Source organism: Dreissena polymorpha, chromosome 13, assembly GCF_020536995.1.
Source record: "Dreissena polymorpha isolate Duluth1 chromosome 13, UMN_Dpol_1.0, whole genome shotgun sequence".
NCBI lineage: Eukaryota > Metazoa > Mollusca > Bivalvia > Myida > Dreissenidae > Dreissena > Dreissena polymorpha.
This window is the reverse complement of record NC_068367.1, coordinates 18,871,136-18,890,800: the sequence shown is the minus strand read 5'-3', so window position 1 is coordinate 18,890,800 and position 19,665 is coordinate 18,871,136. Positions and strand designations below refer to the sequence as shown.

General features: G+C 35.1%; 3 protein-coding genes and 1 long non-coding RNA gene across 5 annotated transcripts in view; 3 read left to right on the top strand and 1 right to left on the bottom strand.

Annotated features, from left to right (window-relative positions):
• LOC127856534 (uncharacterized) overlaps positions 1-19,256 on the top strand; it is a 65,049-nt gene extending 45,793 nt beyond the window's left edge. The window contains exon 2 of the long non-coding RNA XR_008038101.1: positions 18,478-19,256. This is a non-coding gene — a long non-coding RNA (uncharacterized LOC127856534). The remainder of the gene's footprint in view (positions 1-18,477) is intronic.
• Positions 1-19,665, top strand: part of LOC127856506 (radical S-adenosyl methionine domain-containing protein 2-like) — a 157,147-nt gene that overhangs the window by 78,457 nt on the left and 59,025 nt on the right. The gene's annotated exons all lie outside the window — the stretch shown is intronic.
• LOC127856511 (radical S-adenosyl methionine domain-containing protein 2-like) overlaps positions 1-19,665 on the bottom strand; it is a 227,848-nt gene that overhangs the window by 191,647 nt on the left and 16,536 nt on the right. The gene's annotated exons all lie outside the window — the stretch shown is intronic.
• LOC127856502 (uncharacterized) lies at positions 7,329-19,256 on the top strand. The gene is made up of 4 exons (XM_052392773.1): positions 7,329-7,394; positions 10,147-10,246; positions 10,731-10,844; positions 15,012-19,256. Coding segments are annotated over exons 1-4 (1,248 nt in total). The 5' UTR covers positions 7,329-7,392; the 3' UTR covers positions 16,044-19,256.

The window sequence follows — 19,665 nt, the reverse complement described above, 5'->3', positions numbered from 1 at the left end:
GTGTGCCTTGTGTAAGAATGTGGGCCGCTGGTGGAAACGATGTTAAGATTGAATCGACTTCCAATAAAAAATACTAGCACTACGTTTCGAGAAAAATTTGGTTATCTTAAAAAGTAAAATCACATTGTGACTTCACGAAAAAACCTCCTATACATACTCTGACGTGTCTGTTTGTAAACAGCTCGTATGAAACTTCTCTGATTGAACGAAAGTCCGAATGTATGTTGAAAAAGTAACTAGTAATTATTGTTGTAATATTAATTTGTTGAAGATATTGCGGCAAACTACTGCTAGAAAAGACAATTTTTATGTCAACAAAGGAAACTGCTGAAGCAGACGCCATGCTGATTTAATGTAAACATAATACACCAGAATTTGATTGGTTAGCGTGGTCAGTTGATAACACTTAGAATTCAGAGTTTCTGCGAATATTGCTGATCTCCTGGTGAAATGGGCTATTCATAGCGTGGTGTTTTTTGGTGGAAGGGATTTGATACAATAGCTAAAGCTACGACAGCCAAATCTCTATGTTGAGGCATTCTAAAAAAAAAGAATGGCTGCACTTGTTTGTCAACCTCTATATAAGAACTGGATTTACTATATTCCTGTTTGATAAGCATACATGCGCTTAGATTAAGTCTAAAGAAATATGACAGTTTCCAAGTAATATTTATACATTATTATTGAAAGCATGATTTATCAATATCAAGGAAATGTACATTGATATAACTCATAATATTTTACATTGAGTAAAATAACTACACAGAACAATTCTTCACTAAAACAAGAACCCACCCAACACGAATAAGCAAAAATAACACTCGTCTGGATGGTTGAGAAACGCCACCTGTGGATGCAATGTAGCTGAGAATAAGTTAAACCTATGAAAGACTAAGACTATTTAAATGCTCTTAAGTCTGTTTCCTGGGAATAACCAGTACTTGGTGTCGTTTAGGGAGATCTAAAGAACGATCTCCAACAGTGGGAATCAAACCCATTACCTCCCCGTCGCAAGGCAGACACCATCACCTTTAATTTTACTGTGCCTCTAGATTAAAAGAAGTGCCTTCGTCTACCCATCGTGAAAAAGCAAAAACCACACAAGTTAGTTGAAAAGCGGGACCTGTGGACACAATGTCATGGAGCTGACAGTTGTTATTTTTCCACCATTTCGGTAATTGGGCCCGAGCCCTTGTTACTTTGGAAAAACGCGCCATTTTGATTAAAATTGGGAAATAGGTGTATAATTTTTTTGTATATTATATTAACTATGGATCATTACCCATATAAGGCTGCATAGCACAATTCAAATAACCTTTAAAATGCATTTTATTTTCCCACATTTTTTTAACCTTCAATTGGGAAATTTAGACAGTCATTGGGAAAGATATATACTATTCTGTTTGACTTTGGGAATGGGTATAAATAACAGCCCCAAATTTGACCAAAAACACACACTGACTAAAACCATTAAGTCTTTTAATATCAGTCTTGTTCATGGTGGACAACGCTTAATCAGCTGGACTGCCCCTTACAAAAGTGGCACCTACCGATTGTGCACAAGCAAATACCCAATAGGTTATACTTGAGAAGTGACGCCTGTGGATGCAATGTAATAGTGATTAACATACCTGGGCATTAGGAGCAGGACACGAAGCACGACGCTTGCTTTGTCGCCGGTATTGACTAATACGCGACGCCTCCTCAGGGTCGTCCGGCGTGAATATCTCAACTGGTTCATCGTTATCCGGTATCACCTGCAGAGTGGGTATCGTGCCCACCGACCGCCGCCTTGGGCGCAACTTGTGCAAAGCTGATCCGAGATAATCCATTTTTCGCGATTTTATTTTTATTTATTGAACTGTTGGACCTTTCATAGCTTGTGCAAAATTGATCTGATAAAATCCATTGTGCTTGATTTTCTTATTTAATTATTGGACCTCTCACCAGATTCATATTAAGATTTTAACACCTAAACCACTTATATTCCATTTTTTACAAGATATTACCTCAACACTTTTTGAAAAAAATTATTCCACTGTATTAATTTTTTCCCCACCTATTCCAGCACTTTGTTCACATTCATTTCCATAGCTGTTTCACTATAATATCTGTATTCACAAATTGTTATTCAAAAACAGCATTATTTTTATTAAAACCTTTTAAGATTTATCTCGATCATTTTAACCTCTAACAACTGAAAAAGTAATGTCACATCCACACTTTATCCTTCTAGAGGTCTAAAGTTTCTGCATACTAATGAATAAACGTAGGTAATTTGAAACAATTTTAAACCTATCTAGCTCACTGCCAAACAAGATCAAACCTGAGTTTTCAAGCATGACAGAAAGATTACCATGTAGGAAGCTGGCATGTTCTAACAACAAAAAAATAAGCAACCAAATAACTACATAACACCTTTAAATTAGAACCTTCTAATTATATTCTTCTCCAAAACAACAGTCATTGATAACTTGTAACACCGTTCTTATTGTACTTCTAACAAGCTTAAATTGCTTAAAGCACCAATTAATTAATGTCTTATTTTTAAGAATCCACACAAAAGGAAAATTTGCTGTTTATCCACCTTCTATTGACCTCACCTTTAGTTTCAATTTCTTTTAATATTAATAATGGAAACAATTTCTTCTAAGCAATCAGGCACTAGACCCAAGGTGTTTTCAATTTAAAACAGATCCTCAATGTGAGTTTAATATTTATAATAAATAGCATCACCCATTTGAAATTATTCCACAATCACATTGATAGATCACACATTCCTCAGACCTCATTTACTTACATATCCTATATATACTCATATATTCCACCATGAACAACTAATTAATAATTAATTCCACAGCCCGGCAAAAAAACACTTTACAACACCCTTTTTCTGGATAAACCTCCTATTTTATTTAACCAATAACATAACTTTCCTTCAATCCAATTATCTTACCACTGAATTATCCAAACTTTTCCCAGACCCTCAGAACAAAAGCAATACAAGAGTCACCTGTGAATGTACGGATATTTTTTTGATACCATAAATTTCCTGACATAATGTGCACTATCAATATCCGCTATTACTCGAGGACTCACAATAAATAGCCAGCTTGAGCAACACTGAATTTGAACGTCATAAAAATTCATAAAAAATTAATAACAACAACAACACAAATCAAATACAACTTAATCTTGCATCGCCAGTTATTTACAATGCTCTACCCTTTCTAGCCAGATGCAGCTTTGATTCAGAGTTAACTAACAGAGAATAGAGCCTTGGTTTCACCAGGTTATATGATGTACAATATTATGCCAGCTGCTTGTAGATGAGCTATACCGCAATAACGAATGGTTACTAACAATTGCATTCCTAATCGGTACATGCAAACCCGTATTGTTTTACACCTAGTGCAGACAAACAGGTGAAAACTATATCAGATCCGGACGACAGCAGCATTCAATCTTTGTGTAGATGAACTGTATTACCTGTCACTTACCTGATGTAGGCCTGACAAAATGGCCACCTGTCGGAATAAAAAAAACAAAGATGCGGTCAAAAAGATGTATTGTTTGACATTTGAAAAACACAACACATGCATGTGAAACAATACTTTTTATAAAGTACATCGATTGTATACGGTTTAATAGATATGTTGCCGTTTCACAAACTAAATTAATAACGAAAAACTGTTTAAAAAAGTTATTGGGAAAAAACAGCACAACTAACCGGTCTGTTTTATCAATTCACATTTATTTGGGAAAACCCACTACGTCACGTGATCCTGCCCCCTGCAAATTGTCTTACGCGTTAAGGACACCGATTAATGTCGACGTATTAAAAAAAGACAGAGTGAAAACAGGGTTACTGACAGTACTCGACGTGTTTATGCCACCACGTTATAACCTGTAATAACGGACGATCAAATAAGGGGAGAATATATGGCAGCTTCGCGTTGATTAAAGCGAAAATTGCGATGTAAGATGTGGTTTTCAGAAGAATCTTGGACTTCCGGCAAACATGCAATGGCGTTGGTAATCTGTCATTAACATCGCCCATTATTCTGGACCGAGATAAATGTAAGAATAACTGCATGATTGCATTCGTCATATTCACAGTAGTTTTTATTGGTAGTCAATTAACAAAATATGTAGATTGGTATACTTAAGTCCTATTTATTCTTGGGATACCTTAGTTGAGAACCCAAAAGCTTACGTGACGAGAGACGTCAAAGATGAACACAGTGAAAGATTATGAGAACAACATATGTAAGGTATTTGTCGTTTGTCGTGAATGTTCATTAAATGACATATTTTCATAAAAGTCCAATAGGATGATTTTTTTAAGTGTCGGAGCCTTGTTTAGCCGATAATTAAGCCTAAATGTGACGTTTATCGTGGAAGCGCCATACATGTCAGCTACGTTCGAATGCAAATAAAAACTAGAAATGGCGCGGCAGAGCCCGACGCGTATCCCCACGCCGAATGTTTGACCCAGGGGCGCCCTAAGGTTGGTAATGTGACCATGCATAGTTGAAATTGACCGTGTTGTCATAAGAGAAGTTCAGTATCAACTAGAAGTGAATTGCTGTATAAAAGAAGAAGCTATAGTAAAAGACAATTTTGGGTTGGTGTGGCCTATGTGGACGGGGCGCTCCAGGGTTGGGGCCATGCATAGTTGAGATTGACCGTATTATCATAAGAGAAGTTCAGTATCAATTAGAAGTGAATCGGTGTAGAAATGAAAAAAATAGTAAAAGGAAATTTTGGGTGGGTCAGGCCTATGTGGGCGGGGCGCTCAAGGGTTGGTTATGGGGCCATGCATAGTTGAGATTGACCGTATTGTCATAAGAGAAGTTCAGTATCAATTAGAAGTGAATCGGTGTAGAAATGAAGAAATTATAGTGAAAGGCAATTTTGGGTGGGTGTGGTCTATATGGGCGGGACGCCCCAGGGTTGGTAATGGGGCCATGCATAGTTGAGATTGACCGTATTGTCATAAGAAAGGTTCAGTATCAATTTGAAGTGAATCGGTGTAGAAATGAAGAACTTATTAAAAGGCAATTTTAGGTGGGTGTGGTCTATGTGGGCGGGGCGCCCCAGGGTTGATAATGGGGCCATGCATAGTTGAGATTGACCGTATTTTCATAAGAGAGGTTCAGTATCAATTTGTTGTAAATAAATGAAAAAGTTAGTGTAACCTTTCCTAAAAAAATGAGTGAAAATCGCTGACCGGTCCCGACCCAACTCCCATAACTTTTGACCCAGAGTCAGATCAAAATTCCAAAAAGTTCAGAGTCGCACATATGCTCATAGCTACCATGTGTGTAAGTGTCAAGGTTCTAGTGCTTATAGTGCAGGAGGAGATAGTGGCCAGGACGGACGGACGGACAGACGGACGGCGGAGATAACCACAATATCCCCATGCTTTTCAAAAAGCGTGGGGATACCGAGAGTGTGTGGTCACGGGGGATTAACAAGGTTTGTTGCGCATGTTAATTAAGTAACGATGACCTATCTTAAGTGTCAATTTAATTGCATGATAAAAGTGGGGAATAACGTTCTTCAAACTTGTATCATTTCAAGCGGACAGACCGACATAACGGGGATATGTTAACTTTTGCTATAAAAATACGAAATGTCTATTGTTAGAGACGCACAGTAACATTAAACTTCGCTAGACGTGTGGTTTTTATGACAGTGGTTTTCGAAGAAATCCTTTACTTATGTCTCAAAGTTAGTATACGTTTATTGCGTTTAACTATCGGTTATCACAAAAAGCGTTTCCATATTCGTTGGCAAAGTATTTAAAATGTATGCCTCAAAACAGTGTGAATGGAATGCACCTCTTTGCTTCTTTATAAAAAGTGTTATATTCAAATGAACCTCTCAAAGACTCGGATAAGTTATATGCAATTACATTTCATTTTTAAATTGTTTATCACTACCATACGGAAGTAATTGTAACTTCCAGATAATATCAGAAGTACTTAATTTCGATCGAAAAACTCCTGTGCTTAGTTCAAGGCCACATGATGTGTGAAACATCAGTTTATAATAAAACGTTTGGAAATAACACTCTCATGGTCTCAAACTTATCTGAAAACAGCCCAACACATGTAAATCGAGGCTCATGTTAAGCAGCTTGGTGGGCAACTTCTTTGTTTCCCTTGAGTGATAGAACAGACGAAGGCAAAATATAAATTATGTTTTATTTAAAATCTAAATGCTCTAGCCTGATTTATACTGTTTTCGTTTTAATGCCTTTTTATGATTTTATGATAACCAAACATATTTTAGCAAAACAATCAACGGTAGACGTTCTTAGAACCTACCTTATACACGTATTTCTAGTTCAATTGTTATAAAAAATATACTTCATGGCCTAGTGATCAAATTTAAGCTCAGCTGAACACGAAGCGCTCTAAATGAGCTATTGCAATAATTTTCATTTAAAAAACTCAATCAGATATGAATAAATGATTTTAATGTGTGGCAAGGAAACTGCATCTTAATGAAATACTAACATACCAAATATGTCAATGGTGGAGAACAAACTAATGTTAAATACATGATATGCGATTTGAGGATACATATAGTATGGTCTGATCTAGTTTCTTTTTATTTACGTGCACCAATGTGCAGTTTGAGTATATATGTACATATATTCTTCATAAATCACTATATATACTTGTATCAAATGTCTTGAAAATCATATATTAACTGTGGATTGATTTTTAAAATGTATAAAAACGAATTAAAAATCGTATACATAAATATAAGATATAATACATCACACATTTTCATGCGGTGGGTAAGCGACTAATAATTGTAAAAACAGAAACAACAAATAAGTAAAGTTTTGTTCTCAATGTCATTATTTAGAAACGTATTTGATAAACATTTATTTTCAAAATCAGAATACCGGTATACGACGTGTACATTTCTTGCTCAAAATAATCTTTGTTCAAGTCGGAAGTTACTTCTAGTGACGATCCGGATCCATTTGTCACAACTGAAGGTCTCAATGAATAATTTCTTTGAAGTTTCGGACAAAAATTAATCAACCCAGACATAAAATCAGATGTCGCTTGAAGAAAGTAGTTAACGGCGGACGACATATAACAGGGGACTGGAGAAAAACCTAGATAAATAGTTTTCAGATAAGGTGAGCTATAATCAAGCTATAATCAATTCTCAGTTTACATTAACCACGCTGACAAGTCATGTACACTGCGTGATATTGCAAAGGTTTTTATCTGCATTTGCAGTCGTATCATGTTCTGAAATAAACCTGGTGCAATAATAGCTATGTATAGATTGATATAGAAGACGCCTATAATACCTGGATTTCATTTGAAGTCGCAATTGGTTGAGGAAAGCTGTACGGTAATGTAAGAATTAACATTTAAGGAAGTGCGCGAAGAAGCGGATGGGGTTATTTATATTTTTCATTCGTTTAGATTTAAAGCATTTTCATTTACGTATTTGTGTAATGGATATTAATAATTGGACTAACATGACCGAAGTGAAACAAAATCGAAAGAAATAATCATAGTGTATTGAATACACTGTCACGCGTTTTTGGACTGTCTAGGTTTATGAAGTTCTTTATTATAGAAGTTCGACGTTTTATTCTTTATAGTATATCGCTTTGGTAGCGCATCGAGAACATACCAAGTGAATTATTCGTTTGTTAAAAGAATGTTGATTTGTAAAATGTATATTACACGCTTGATAATTATCTTTACACCAAATAACATTCCTGCATTTTAAATTTGCTTTCGTATATATTGTATATGTTGAGCTCACCTGTGTTCATTGTGATCATGTTGATCTTTTGTGATCGCTGTTTGTCGTTTGTTCTGCGTCCGTCGTAAAGTTTTACCTTGTTAACACTCGAGGCCACATTTATTGTAGTATTTTCGTGAAATGTTGTCATACCATGTTTACCAATTATATATTGGCCGAGTTCTAAACTGGGTCATGACAAAACATAACTAGGTCAAAATGAAGAAAAAGCCTGTGAACATTATAGAAGTCAAATTTATGTCTATTCTTATACGTTGAGAATACGATAGTCACATGTATAGTCTCATCTTCGTGAAACCTGGTAAGAACAGTTATTTTAATGATATCTCGTTGAAGTTTGAAAATGGTTTCGGTTCATTGCAAAACATGGCTGCCAAAGGGCGGGGACGTTTTTCTTTTATTACAAAAACCTTGTTAACATTCTACATGTCACGTTTATAGTCCAATCTTCATGAAACTTGGTCAGAATATTTATTTTAATGATATCTCAGTGGAAATCACAAATGATTACCGTCTGTTGAACAACATGGCCGCCAGAGGGCTGGGCAGTTTTCTATATGTACATAGTACCTTGTTTTCACGATAGAAGTAACATTTATGATTCCATCATCATAAAAATTGTTGTTCTTATGATATATTTGCTGAATGTTAAATTGTTCCGGTCTGTTAATAATATGGCCGCCAAAGGGCGGGTCAGTTGTTCTTATATAGCTATATTTAAACCAACTCTTAAGAAGTCGCATGTTTTTCCATGCTCCAGAATGCTTTACCAGAACATTTGTTCTTATAATATCGTGGTGGTGGTGGTGGTGGTGGTGGTGGTGGTGGTGGTGGTGGTGGTGGTGGTGGTGGTGGTGGTGGTGGTGGTGGTGGTGGTGGTGGTGTGGTGGTGTGGTGGTGGTGGTGGTGGTGTGGTGGTGGTGGGTGGTGGTGGTGTAGGGTGGTGGTGGTGGGTGGTGGTGGTGGGTGGTGGTGGCTGGTGGTGTGTGGTGTTGGCTGGTGGTGGGTGGTGGTGGGTGGTGGTGGTGGTGGTAGTTTGTTTTACTTATATTACCCATATCTACATAGCATTCTTTATATGTAAAAGATAATCTTAAATTATATTAATAACTTGCCATACAAAAAAGTTAAGGGTCTTCATCAAACAATTGGTTACAACTCTTTTGATTTTACACATTAAGCACTCGATAACACCATTTTACACATTAAGCACTCGATAACACCTTTCAGTAGGGTTTTGTAATTTAAATAACTTGCTATTCTCGAGGAGTGCTCAATGTAACCCGATATCTAAAGCCTAGGCTGCTTTAATGTTAGGCCGTAATTCATATTCATTTGTTTAATTAAGAACACGACAAGCGTCTTTGTTTACATAATATTTGGTCGCTTCTGCAAACCTTTGTAACTTGATACAAATTTTATCTAGACCTATTGTTGACTTTTGCTGACGACACGAAACCGAAACATTTGGTATTTTCCGAAAATTAGTCAACGCGTCTCGTATTGTGACTATAATAACCCACATAAAAACTATACGATCACAGACATATATAAATTTGGAATTCTTAACTCAACGCATTCTGAATCTTGATAATATATAAACCACTATTGTAAAGTAAATTTGAAATACAGTATATTGGCTAAGAAAGGATATTTAATCGAAAAGTTGTAAGTTTAATAATATGTTATTAAAATTTATCGCATTATTAAATGTAGTTGACTTACTGCATTCAAAGGGCTGAACAAATCGCGGTTAAATTCGAAAAACTACAAACAATGAACTGATTATACAAATCATTTTTATAAAGGTAAGATTATATGTGACATTGTTATTATTTATTGTTTCTTTAAATAGATTTACGTAAGGATCTATCATTAACAGTTTTTATTGATAGATCTTTGAAATGTCACGGACGAAATATTTATGTCGATGTAAGGAAACACAAACATAAAGAATGCCCTGCTCTCTAATTTTGGCATAAGGCGACTGATGAAAACAAATCTTAACAATTGATATCCACATTCGAAGGACTACAAAATGTATCCGTCTTAAAACAAAAACATTTTATTTCGACTTTTCACTGAACAACTCACCTAAATATCGGCGTCAGTGTCCGCGTAACTCCCTTGATAAAGTAACCGAGCAAAACATCCATATTACTGTTTCTGCTAACATAGAGGTCCGAGACATGAATTTGCTCAACATTTGCAGCGGAACAATTTTGAAATAAAAACATGCTTAGTGCATTATTTCTTCTCATGAAATGTCTGTGGTGCTTCATTTCAACATGATTGAACCAAACAATATTGAAAAGTCGTTCCTGCTATATTCAGGTTGGAGACGATGGAAGACAATTATGATACAAACACGAGGACGGTATATTGTCTGCCGGGTATGCCGGCATTGCCTCGTGAAACAGGAACAAGGAACAAGGTTCGTGTTTTGAGATGGATTAATGCATGCATGATTTCCTTTTTAGCACGAGAGACGATTGATTTCCCCTTGATAAAGATTTCAATAACCATGCACTTTTTCCGCAGCAAATCACGGACAAACCCAAATATAAGTTGCGAAGACAATATTCACGTGCTTGTTTGTGTTGTAACGAATTTATGCCACATGAGTTATTATTTTATAGCTTAAGTGGCTCAATAGAACACTATTTGCAGAACAAAATGTATATTTATGATAAACAAATGTCCACGTTTGGAAAATATGTTCTTGACTTTCGTCTTGAAAATGGTTTCTATGTACGCATAAATTGATACGTAATCATTTGGAATCGTTATGTTTTATTGACCCTATTGAAACGAATATACTGTATGGGCGGATAATGCATACTATTATTTGTTATGATTTATTAACAGAGGTTACAATACTTCGTTAATTATAAAGTGTACTGATATGTTTCTTCAAGGTTCGTGTTCCAAGTTCGAAAATCAATCTTTGTGCTAGAAGAGCTAGTATTAATTCGGATTTGACGAGGCGGTCGAAAAACAGTCGGGATCGACGTCTTGCTACATACTTGCAGGTGACACACTATGATTTGTTTTTCACTAAGGAAATTAACTATATCTCACCTCCTACAATCAAAGCGCTGAAGGCACTGAAGATGTTCTCTATTGCATAATTTAACACGCAATTCATTTTTGAAAATCAATCACAAGTTTGAAATGAACACACGCCATTAAACTTTATAAAGTGTGTGTCATAGCGCACGGGTCGAGTTTTGTGTGCACTTTTTATCATCCTTATTATTTCATAGAAATAACTAAGACAAAATAAAAACAACATGCTTTTTGGAAGTTCTGAAAGCATAGAAAGGATGATGAAAATGGTAATGAGAATAACTATCTCACCAAGAATATAAATTCATAATGAAACTTTTGATTTTTGACACCATATACAAATTCAAAATATACAATAATCTTCGTATCTTGTATATGGAGGAATAAAAGTATATAAACATTGATGTTTATGCTTTACTTGTTACCCGAGCAGTTCACACGGTGTCAACAACGCTAAAATAAACATAGGTATAGCGCACTTATGCTTTTAGGCATAGCTTTTTCAGTTTTCATCTTAGTGACTTTTACATAACGCCAACAGACACGCATGAATATTTCGAATATTTAATAAGCTGATTCGAGATACAACCTCTGAATTTTTGCTACATCACTGCGTATGTGCTCAATTCTAAGGATGTAGCACTGTTCAGTGTAAGGAATTCCGGACTACTCTCTGTATGCTCAAACGACACAAATTGTGGCCCTGTTACAATTACGCGTTACAATCCATCTCGCAGAATTTCACTTTCGCGTCCAAGATGAGAAAACAATCATTAGCAAAATAGTATAGTGTCACGATAAGAGAAAATCGTTTAATTATCATACCACAATGTTTGCCGTACTTGGTCAGCACGTCTGGAAATCATTCCTTAATGTGTGGTTAGGCTGCCATTCTTAACAAGTTTGCTATTTTGAATTCAATTTTGTATCAAAAAGCATTGTTCTAAAATGTGGCATTTTCAATTCGCAATGAGATTTGTAATGACCCTCGTCATACGAAAATGGGTCTTATTCCATATGCGCCCATCATATAAAAAGCCCACTCGGCTATCCCTCCTTCTGGTAAGGAGAAACATAACACATTGAGTTTTTTTAAAGCGAACAGCATCGCCTATGGAGAAAGACCCATTTTCGCATGACGGCGCTATTGACGTGTGATTTAAATGTGTCGAAAGAAAACTGCGTTTAAATCAAATATAAACATACGATATATTTCGATAGTGAAGAAAGATACTCATAACAAGGCATATGAGGACACATATGAAGTGCTCTCCCGTAGTATATTTTTTATATACTCACACTAATGTGTGGTTTGACAATGCTAACTCACATTTCATGCGGTGAATATGCAGCTTACAAGTGAACAACACAACACAATAGTTTAACTTTTGTTTAATTGTATTTAATTATTTAGAAAAGTAAATTGCTAATTTTATTTCAAAGTCAGCTTATACGCCGACTACATTTTTAAAAGACATTTATTGTTATAAATATATTTAATATAATATATTTAGTTGTTTTCGGTTTTTGCGATTTTAGAGCATTTTCGAGGTTGCCTATAGAATGCCTGTAGTAATTGATGAACTCATATCCAACTGTCTATGTTTTGAGAACTGTGAATATAAACAAGCTAAACCTTCTACTAACCTTCTACTATTGCGTTGTTAGCACCCGTAAATACAAAAGATCGCCGCTATCTGTGATCGACAGGCGCATCTATTAATAGCCTCATATCATGAATGCCAAAACACCCGCGAAAAAAGAACCACGTGACCAAATAGGACGCTATACGCAAATACCATGCGACTACGACTTTTATTATGTAAGAACGCTCCGCAATTCCTTTGAAGCCGGAGTCTTGTGATTGCTATTACGTAAAGAATTGACCTCTAACTGAAGTAAGCAAAGGAAACGCAGCACCTAATTGACCCATTCCTTCTATGTGCGAAGGCAGATTGAATTTTACTAATGTATGGTTTGCCTATTATAACACACATTATAATGCGGTAAATATGCGACTAACAAGTTAAAAACACTATAATTAAACTTTTGTTTTGAATTAAGTCATTTAGAAACCAAAATTCCAAACCTTATTTCAAAACAGCAAAACTACATTTTTTACAGAATATTCTTGTTATATTTAATTTTTTTAACAGTTTCAGCGATAATGAATTTTTTTTATGTTGTCTATCGTATCCCTGTAATAATTGTTGAACTCGTGGTCAACGTATTATTAATTGAGACCTGTGAATATAAACAAGCGTAACCTTATACTAGTGCGTTATTCTCAACCGGACTCCCCTTTGCTTATCGCCAGCCTCAGAGTTATGAATGAGATGAGCGAAAATACTACGTCACGCAGACGCACCAGAAAGTGGACTATTTTAATCATTCATACACAATCTCCTCCGCGACACGTACAATACGATCATTGTTTTTTTATTCTTTTCTATAAAACACCATTCCAAACTATTGCATTAACACGATATTAATATAATGTTTCCATTTGTGAATAGATATAATTGGAGAACTCAAACCTCTTGCATAAATTATACAACTCTTTCTTACGCGTAGTAAGCGAGAATTGGGTTAATCATATTAAGACCGTACCGACCTGAATTTTACACTAAGCACTTTAGATGGTCGCTTAAGCAACCATCTAAAAATGACCTTATCCGATTGGCTTAGAGTGGTCATATGCCCATGGTGTATTTTCCATACCCCCCGAGTAATTTCTATACACACCGAGTAATTTCCATACTTCTATCAACGTAAAAAATGGCGTCTGTTCGATAAACTGCTAGATAAGTAGTGTTATTAATATATAATATATTCTATATAATGTATACTATATGCTATATAGTATATAATATATAACATTAAATTTATAATATAATATATATAAGAGATGTAAAATATATATATATGATAGATGATATACTATAAATAATATATGAGAGATTATACAGGAGATATGATAGATAATAGATCATAAATCATATATTATATGCGAAATGTTATATATTATATATTATAGAGGAGAGAATAGAATATAATAGATAATATTAGATTATATATCATATATTAGAGAGGAGAGACTAGGGATTAGAGAGAGAGAGAGAGAGGAGATTTATAGGAGAGAGGAAATTAGGATCTTAGAGAGGAAAGAGATTTCTCTTAGAGGAGAGAGGATCTTAGAGAAGAGGAGAGAGTCTATCTAATCTTCTTATATCTTTCTTCTATTATCTATCTCTAAATTATATCTTATTATATAGGATCTCTTCTATTCTATCTTCTATTATCTTATATTATTATCTATTATATTGTATAGTATATTGTATATTCTATAACTATCTTATATTCTCTATTCTAGAATCTATTCTATTCTATATTATGTATTCTCTTATCTATTCTCCTATCTCCTCTCTTCTATTATCTATTCTATTATATCCGATCTATCTTACCTTCTATATTATATATTATATTTAATACATTATATATATTACATATTATATTATATATTATATTATATATTATATACTTTAAAGTTAGTCGGTGAGATATAATCGTTACACTGTTAGTAACTGATGGTGTTTGGGATATACACCCTCAGTAATGTCTTCGCTCTCGTATGGTATGAAATAACTGAGGGTGTATATCCCATACACCGTCAGTTACTAACAGTGTAACTTATAATACATATCCAATTTAAAGCTTATCGGTGCGTGAACAACATTTGTATTTGATAATTATAACGAGAGGGTTTTCCCTATACTAATCAGGACTAGAGTCGTCATAGTTATATCAACGAAGACTTCGTCGTTTACTCGGCAGTTTTTTGTTTTCTGAAACTCATTACACTAGGTGATGGTGAAGACAATTAGTATTTATTGAAAACCAATGAAATATTTATACACTCTTATAGGCATAAATAGGTGTAATCATTAATTGTTTTGGCATCCAACCGACATACGAACTGACATACCGTTCTTTTATTTGTGGGATATTTCAACACGTTTGAAATTGTCAAGTTGTGAATTAAAGCCTTTAAAATGATATTTTTTATAACACTGATGGTGATTTAATAATCATAACAAACGCAGTGCTGAATTAAAAGTTTTCTCATCCAGATTCCAGAGCACTTCCCTGCTTTGTCGATCCGGCTCTCGGAAGTACTCGATGGTATTGGAGCCGGCAAATTCACCGTAATGGAGAGGAGGGAAACATACTTGCTGAGGGAGAGCATGGAGACGATAACAGGGCAACTGAGGGTGGTTCAAGTTGAGTGTTTTCATTTTGGGAGTCAATCAGAAGGTACCACCACTCCTGGTCTTAATTCTGATACCGATCTTCTACACAGTTATTACCATACAAACATCATGACAGACTGGAGAGACTGGAAGGCTGGGATGGCTAACCTTCTGATTCTTCATGACGACCACAATCCGCCGCAACAGTACTTGCTTCAGGTCATCATGCGAGACACACCGGAGCCGGAGACACGACTGTGTGATGAAAGGTATGTGCGGAAAGATTCTGGGCAAGTACTGTTTAGCTCAGAACAATGGAAAAAGGAAACAGAGGAGCAGATAAATAAAGATAGAGGAGAAATAACCAAACATGGACCTTCTGTGAGTAATTTACCCAACTGGGATATGGTACACGCATTTCACCTTTGTCATCCTCTTCCTGAAATACAAAACTGGATAGACAGATGTAGAGGTAGACGCTGGCCGCCTGCCCAATTACTTGAGGCTGCACAAGTAGCTCCGTGTTTCCTGGTACCAGCCGGTCATCCTGATAGTGATTACAACCGTGAAGAATGGCGACTGTCTCCGAACCTTATAGAACGATTGTTGATGTTTAGTTTTAGTATGACACAAATTAAATGTTATATTGTTTTAAAATTAATTAAACAATCCTTATTTAGTAAAATGGTGGGTGATTTTACCACAAGTTTTCATTGTAAAACTGTAATGTTTTACATCATAGAGAGAACACACCCTTCTCTGTGGAAGGAACATAATCTTATATTCTTACTTTTACTATGTTTACACGTATTAAGAAAGTGGCTGCGATTTAGAAAATTCCCTCATTATATCATAGAAGGAGTGAACTTGTTCGATGGGAAAATGTCTTTTGCGCAGCAGAGTCGCCTTTAACAGTATGTGGAATATTTGATAAAGAGCGACATGCACGATTTATTTTATATAGATATAGATAAATTAGGATATCGGTTACAAGGGTGTGGTATACGGCACATTGGACAAGCTGGGGAAGTGCTAGGATGTGTAGGCATACATAACATTATCAGTTTATCACTGACGTTTGAGCGCTTGAGGATATTTCTTATTCTATTAAGAATAATAACATATGAGGTAGAACATTCGAATACAATCTTCGAGCAAGATATAAACTGTCAATTACGCAATTGTTTGGAATATTACACGAATGCCAAATTGAAATCAGCTGCTTTAGAATATATTAACCACCTGTTCGCATTATACAATTCAATGCAATCATCTAAATATTTGCGACAACAAAACCATGCTTTCAGCGAAATTATAAGGCGTTTCAAATATTCTTTAAAAACGGATGTAGCTTCTAGTCGCCTCAAGTTGGCGTCTGTGCTTTACTGTTTCGGGCATCTTCAAGCTGCAGTTAAAGTGTTGGATGACGTAGAGAGGAGGTATCATAGCAAGGTAAAGGCTGTGTGTGGATGTAGACATAACAAAGAACAAAGTGATCTCCAGGTGTTTGCTAACATGATATCAGATAATTGTGACAACGTATTATGTGAACGACCATTCGCATTCTGTGCTAAGTTTGTTAGAGAAGAAGCGTACTGCGCTCCATACATACTGTGGTTTGAAATGAAGCGCAACATGACCGAAGAAGAAGTTTCGCAGAGAAATTTCGTTGATAAAGAATGGATGCATTACGCTGAGGTAGACGCTCGTCCTTTCCTTCACTATCTACAGTATCTTACGTATGGAGGACTCGGTGAACGCGACAAACAGCTACATGCGCTTGGAATTCTCGAATCTTATTTATTTGATCGAAGAAATGAAATCAACATATACCACAATGAGACAGCGCTCAATTTGCTTGGACACTGCTATGAAATGGAAGGAGACTATGAAGGGGCATTACATAACTATTGGGAGTCGTTGAGTTGGAACCGAACGAACAATGCTGCTAACTGGCACATACAGCGTGTGCGTCGTCTGATAAGTACTTAACAATGAAAATGACATTTTGTGAAAATACAAAATACCTTAGAAAATAATTTATTGAGATACACACGGTGTGGTCAGCGTATTCTCTTAGTTTAATTTTTTAATTGTATGTACTATTAAACATCACATTTTCCAAGAACATACTAAGTGCACGGATATTGTAAAATATTAAAATCGTACACTTTATTCTATTACATTTGCATTAGTATGGAAAACGAGCGTTCCGTGATATTGCAATAGATACTTCTAATTAAGTGTAGATTTACTTTTTGTAGCTAGTTTAAGAAAACCTATACCAATAGATTATGTGTTTTCATGTCAAGAAATAAATCATATCTGGGACTCTGTTTATTAGCTCAATATTTTCGGTCTTAAAAAAACAAGTCAAAGAACACGATTAACATCAAAACACGATACATTTGAACATAAAAAATAACGTCTGTCATGCAAATAAACACATGACGTTAATGTTCTGCGCGTGACAGCTTTATCCCGGAAGTGCCGAAATTAAGCTCATTTTACTCATCGTGTGTTTTCTTTCGATAATTGTATTAATTAAATGATGACATAAAACATAAACTGATCGCATGTATCATATACATATGTACACTAATTAGTATTTATATAATAAACGTGAGGTTCAGACGGCAAAAGCAGCCTCAACCATGATCCCTAAATAGTATACATGTTTGTTATGTTGTAGTTTGTTCAGAGTAAAACAAAATTTAGTTGAACAATGAAAGTTTTTCTAATTTTACAATAATCAAAATCGCAAAATCTTTCTCTCAGCAACATCAACCTTCCAGTTTATGTTACGTTTTATTCAAAATTTAGAAAGCATGTAAGAAATGTTAAAACATTTGTTAGCCGTAAATCCATAGAACCATTCAAAAAGCTAACCTCATGCTTAACCGATGCACAGAGTGTTATATTTGTCCCGCATGACCGCATGTGACGCTTCTCAACTAACCTGTGTATTTTCACGCGGTTTAAGACAGGAAGTACTTTTGTTTCATTTTTTGAAAACTCGTTCACATTTACACCTAACATTTGCAAACAAATTCCTTTATGTCGAAAACAGTGGACAAAAACAGCGAAAGTTATCGATGATCGTCATTATTTTACGAAAAAATTAAAAAAATCATGTGTGAGCATAAAATACAAAGATAACTGGTAGAAATAATATTTGAGCCACTCGTGAAAATATTATTTTCTATATTCATTCGTGATTTAAAATCTTTCAGCGAATTCAACACATATTTTCTATTAAATACGTTTAAAGATTTTTTCGATTACTTGTGAACAAAGCGGCATTGGTAAATACATAGTTTAACACCTAACGCATTAATAATTAAAGGGGAAACTACAAACAACTAAGAACGAGTATCAATCCGTACACGCTGAATAACTGAGAAGGTGGCGCGCACGAAAAGTCAATAGAAAATGTGTTCGACGTCAGGAACGAGAAAAAAAGATAGCCACACAAAAGCAACGCCAGATGAGACGACCCCCATACCCACTGCTACGATATCTCTTCTCTTCGGACAGTTACCGCAACCAGCTCTGCCGCCATATAAATGAAAACACATGGGCAATTAGTAGGCTACACGGCGACGCACTTAAAAAGTTAACAAATTACTTACACGTGGATTGAATTAATCACAATTTATGTCCTTGGTAGATGTGCAAAGTAAACTGTATGTGTCATTAACAAAATTAATGGGATTGATTGAACTAAATTAATCTGTAACATATCTTTGTATAGTGTGCTTCCCATAGTCCATCTCCATCTGAATAGAAATGTTGCTTGTTCATACAGCAAATGTTTATGTTGGTTTTGGATACACAAGCACAAATACATAGACGAGATTACACGGAATGCATGAACATTAATGCTTATTAATATTAAATAACTGACCGAAATATAAATATAAGATGCAATCAAAAGAAATACGTAAAATGGTGTTACCAGAAGCTAAACCTAACTTTCACTGTAATTAATATAAGGAAACAACCCTGCAATTAAAGAATCAATACCATGGTTTTGTGCAGGAAAATTCCCCTTAATGCCAGATTACATCTACAAAAAAATGTATATATTCAGACAATTTTATTTTGAAATAAATTTAAATTAATGTCGTGGTGTTTAAAGTATTCTTACTATGTGGATAACTATTATTTAATGTTAGTTTTGATGGGTCGTACTAGAAATATATACTAATAGAGGTCAAACATTTGTAATTATAAAAAAAACTTGATCGATATTGAAACATGAACCGCGAATAGCGAGCTTGGCTGATTTTCATGCCATTAATGCATCGACATTCCACGATAAGGTATTCCATTAAGATATATTATAGGAAACCAATGCATTTCAAAATCCATCCATGCTGGACAGTGAATATTTTTTTATATACCTGCTTTATGTTCTCAAAAAATACAAGTTGTATCAATCGGTAAAATACAACTGCACAGAAATAATTCCCGTATTATGCTACTCGCAAGTTTTCCAATCCCGTATTACCATACTAGCCGGACTACTTTA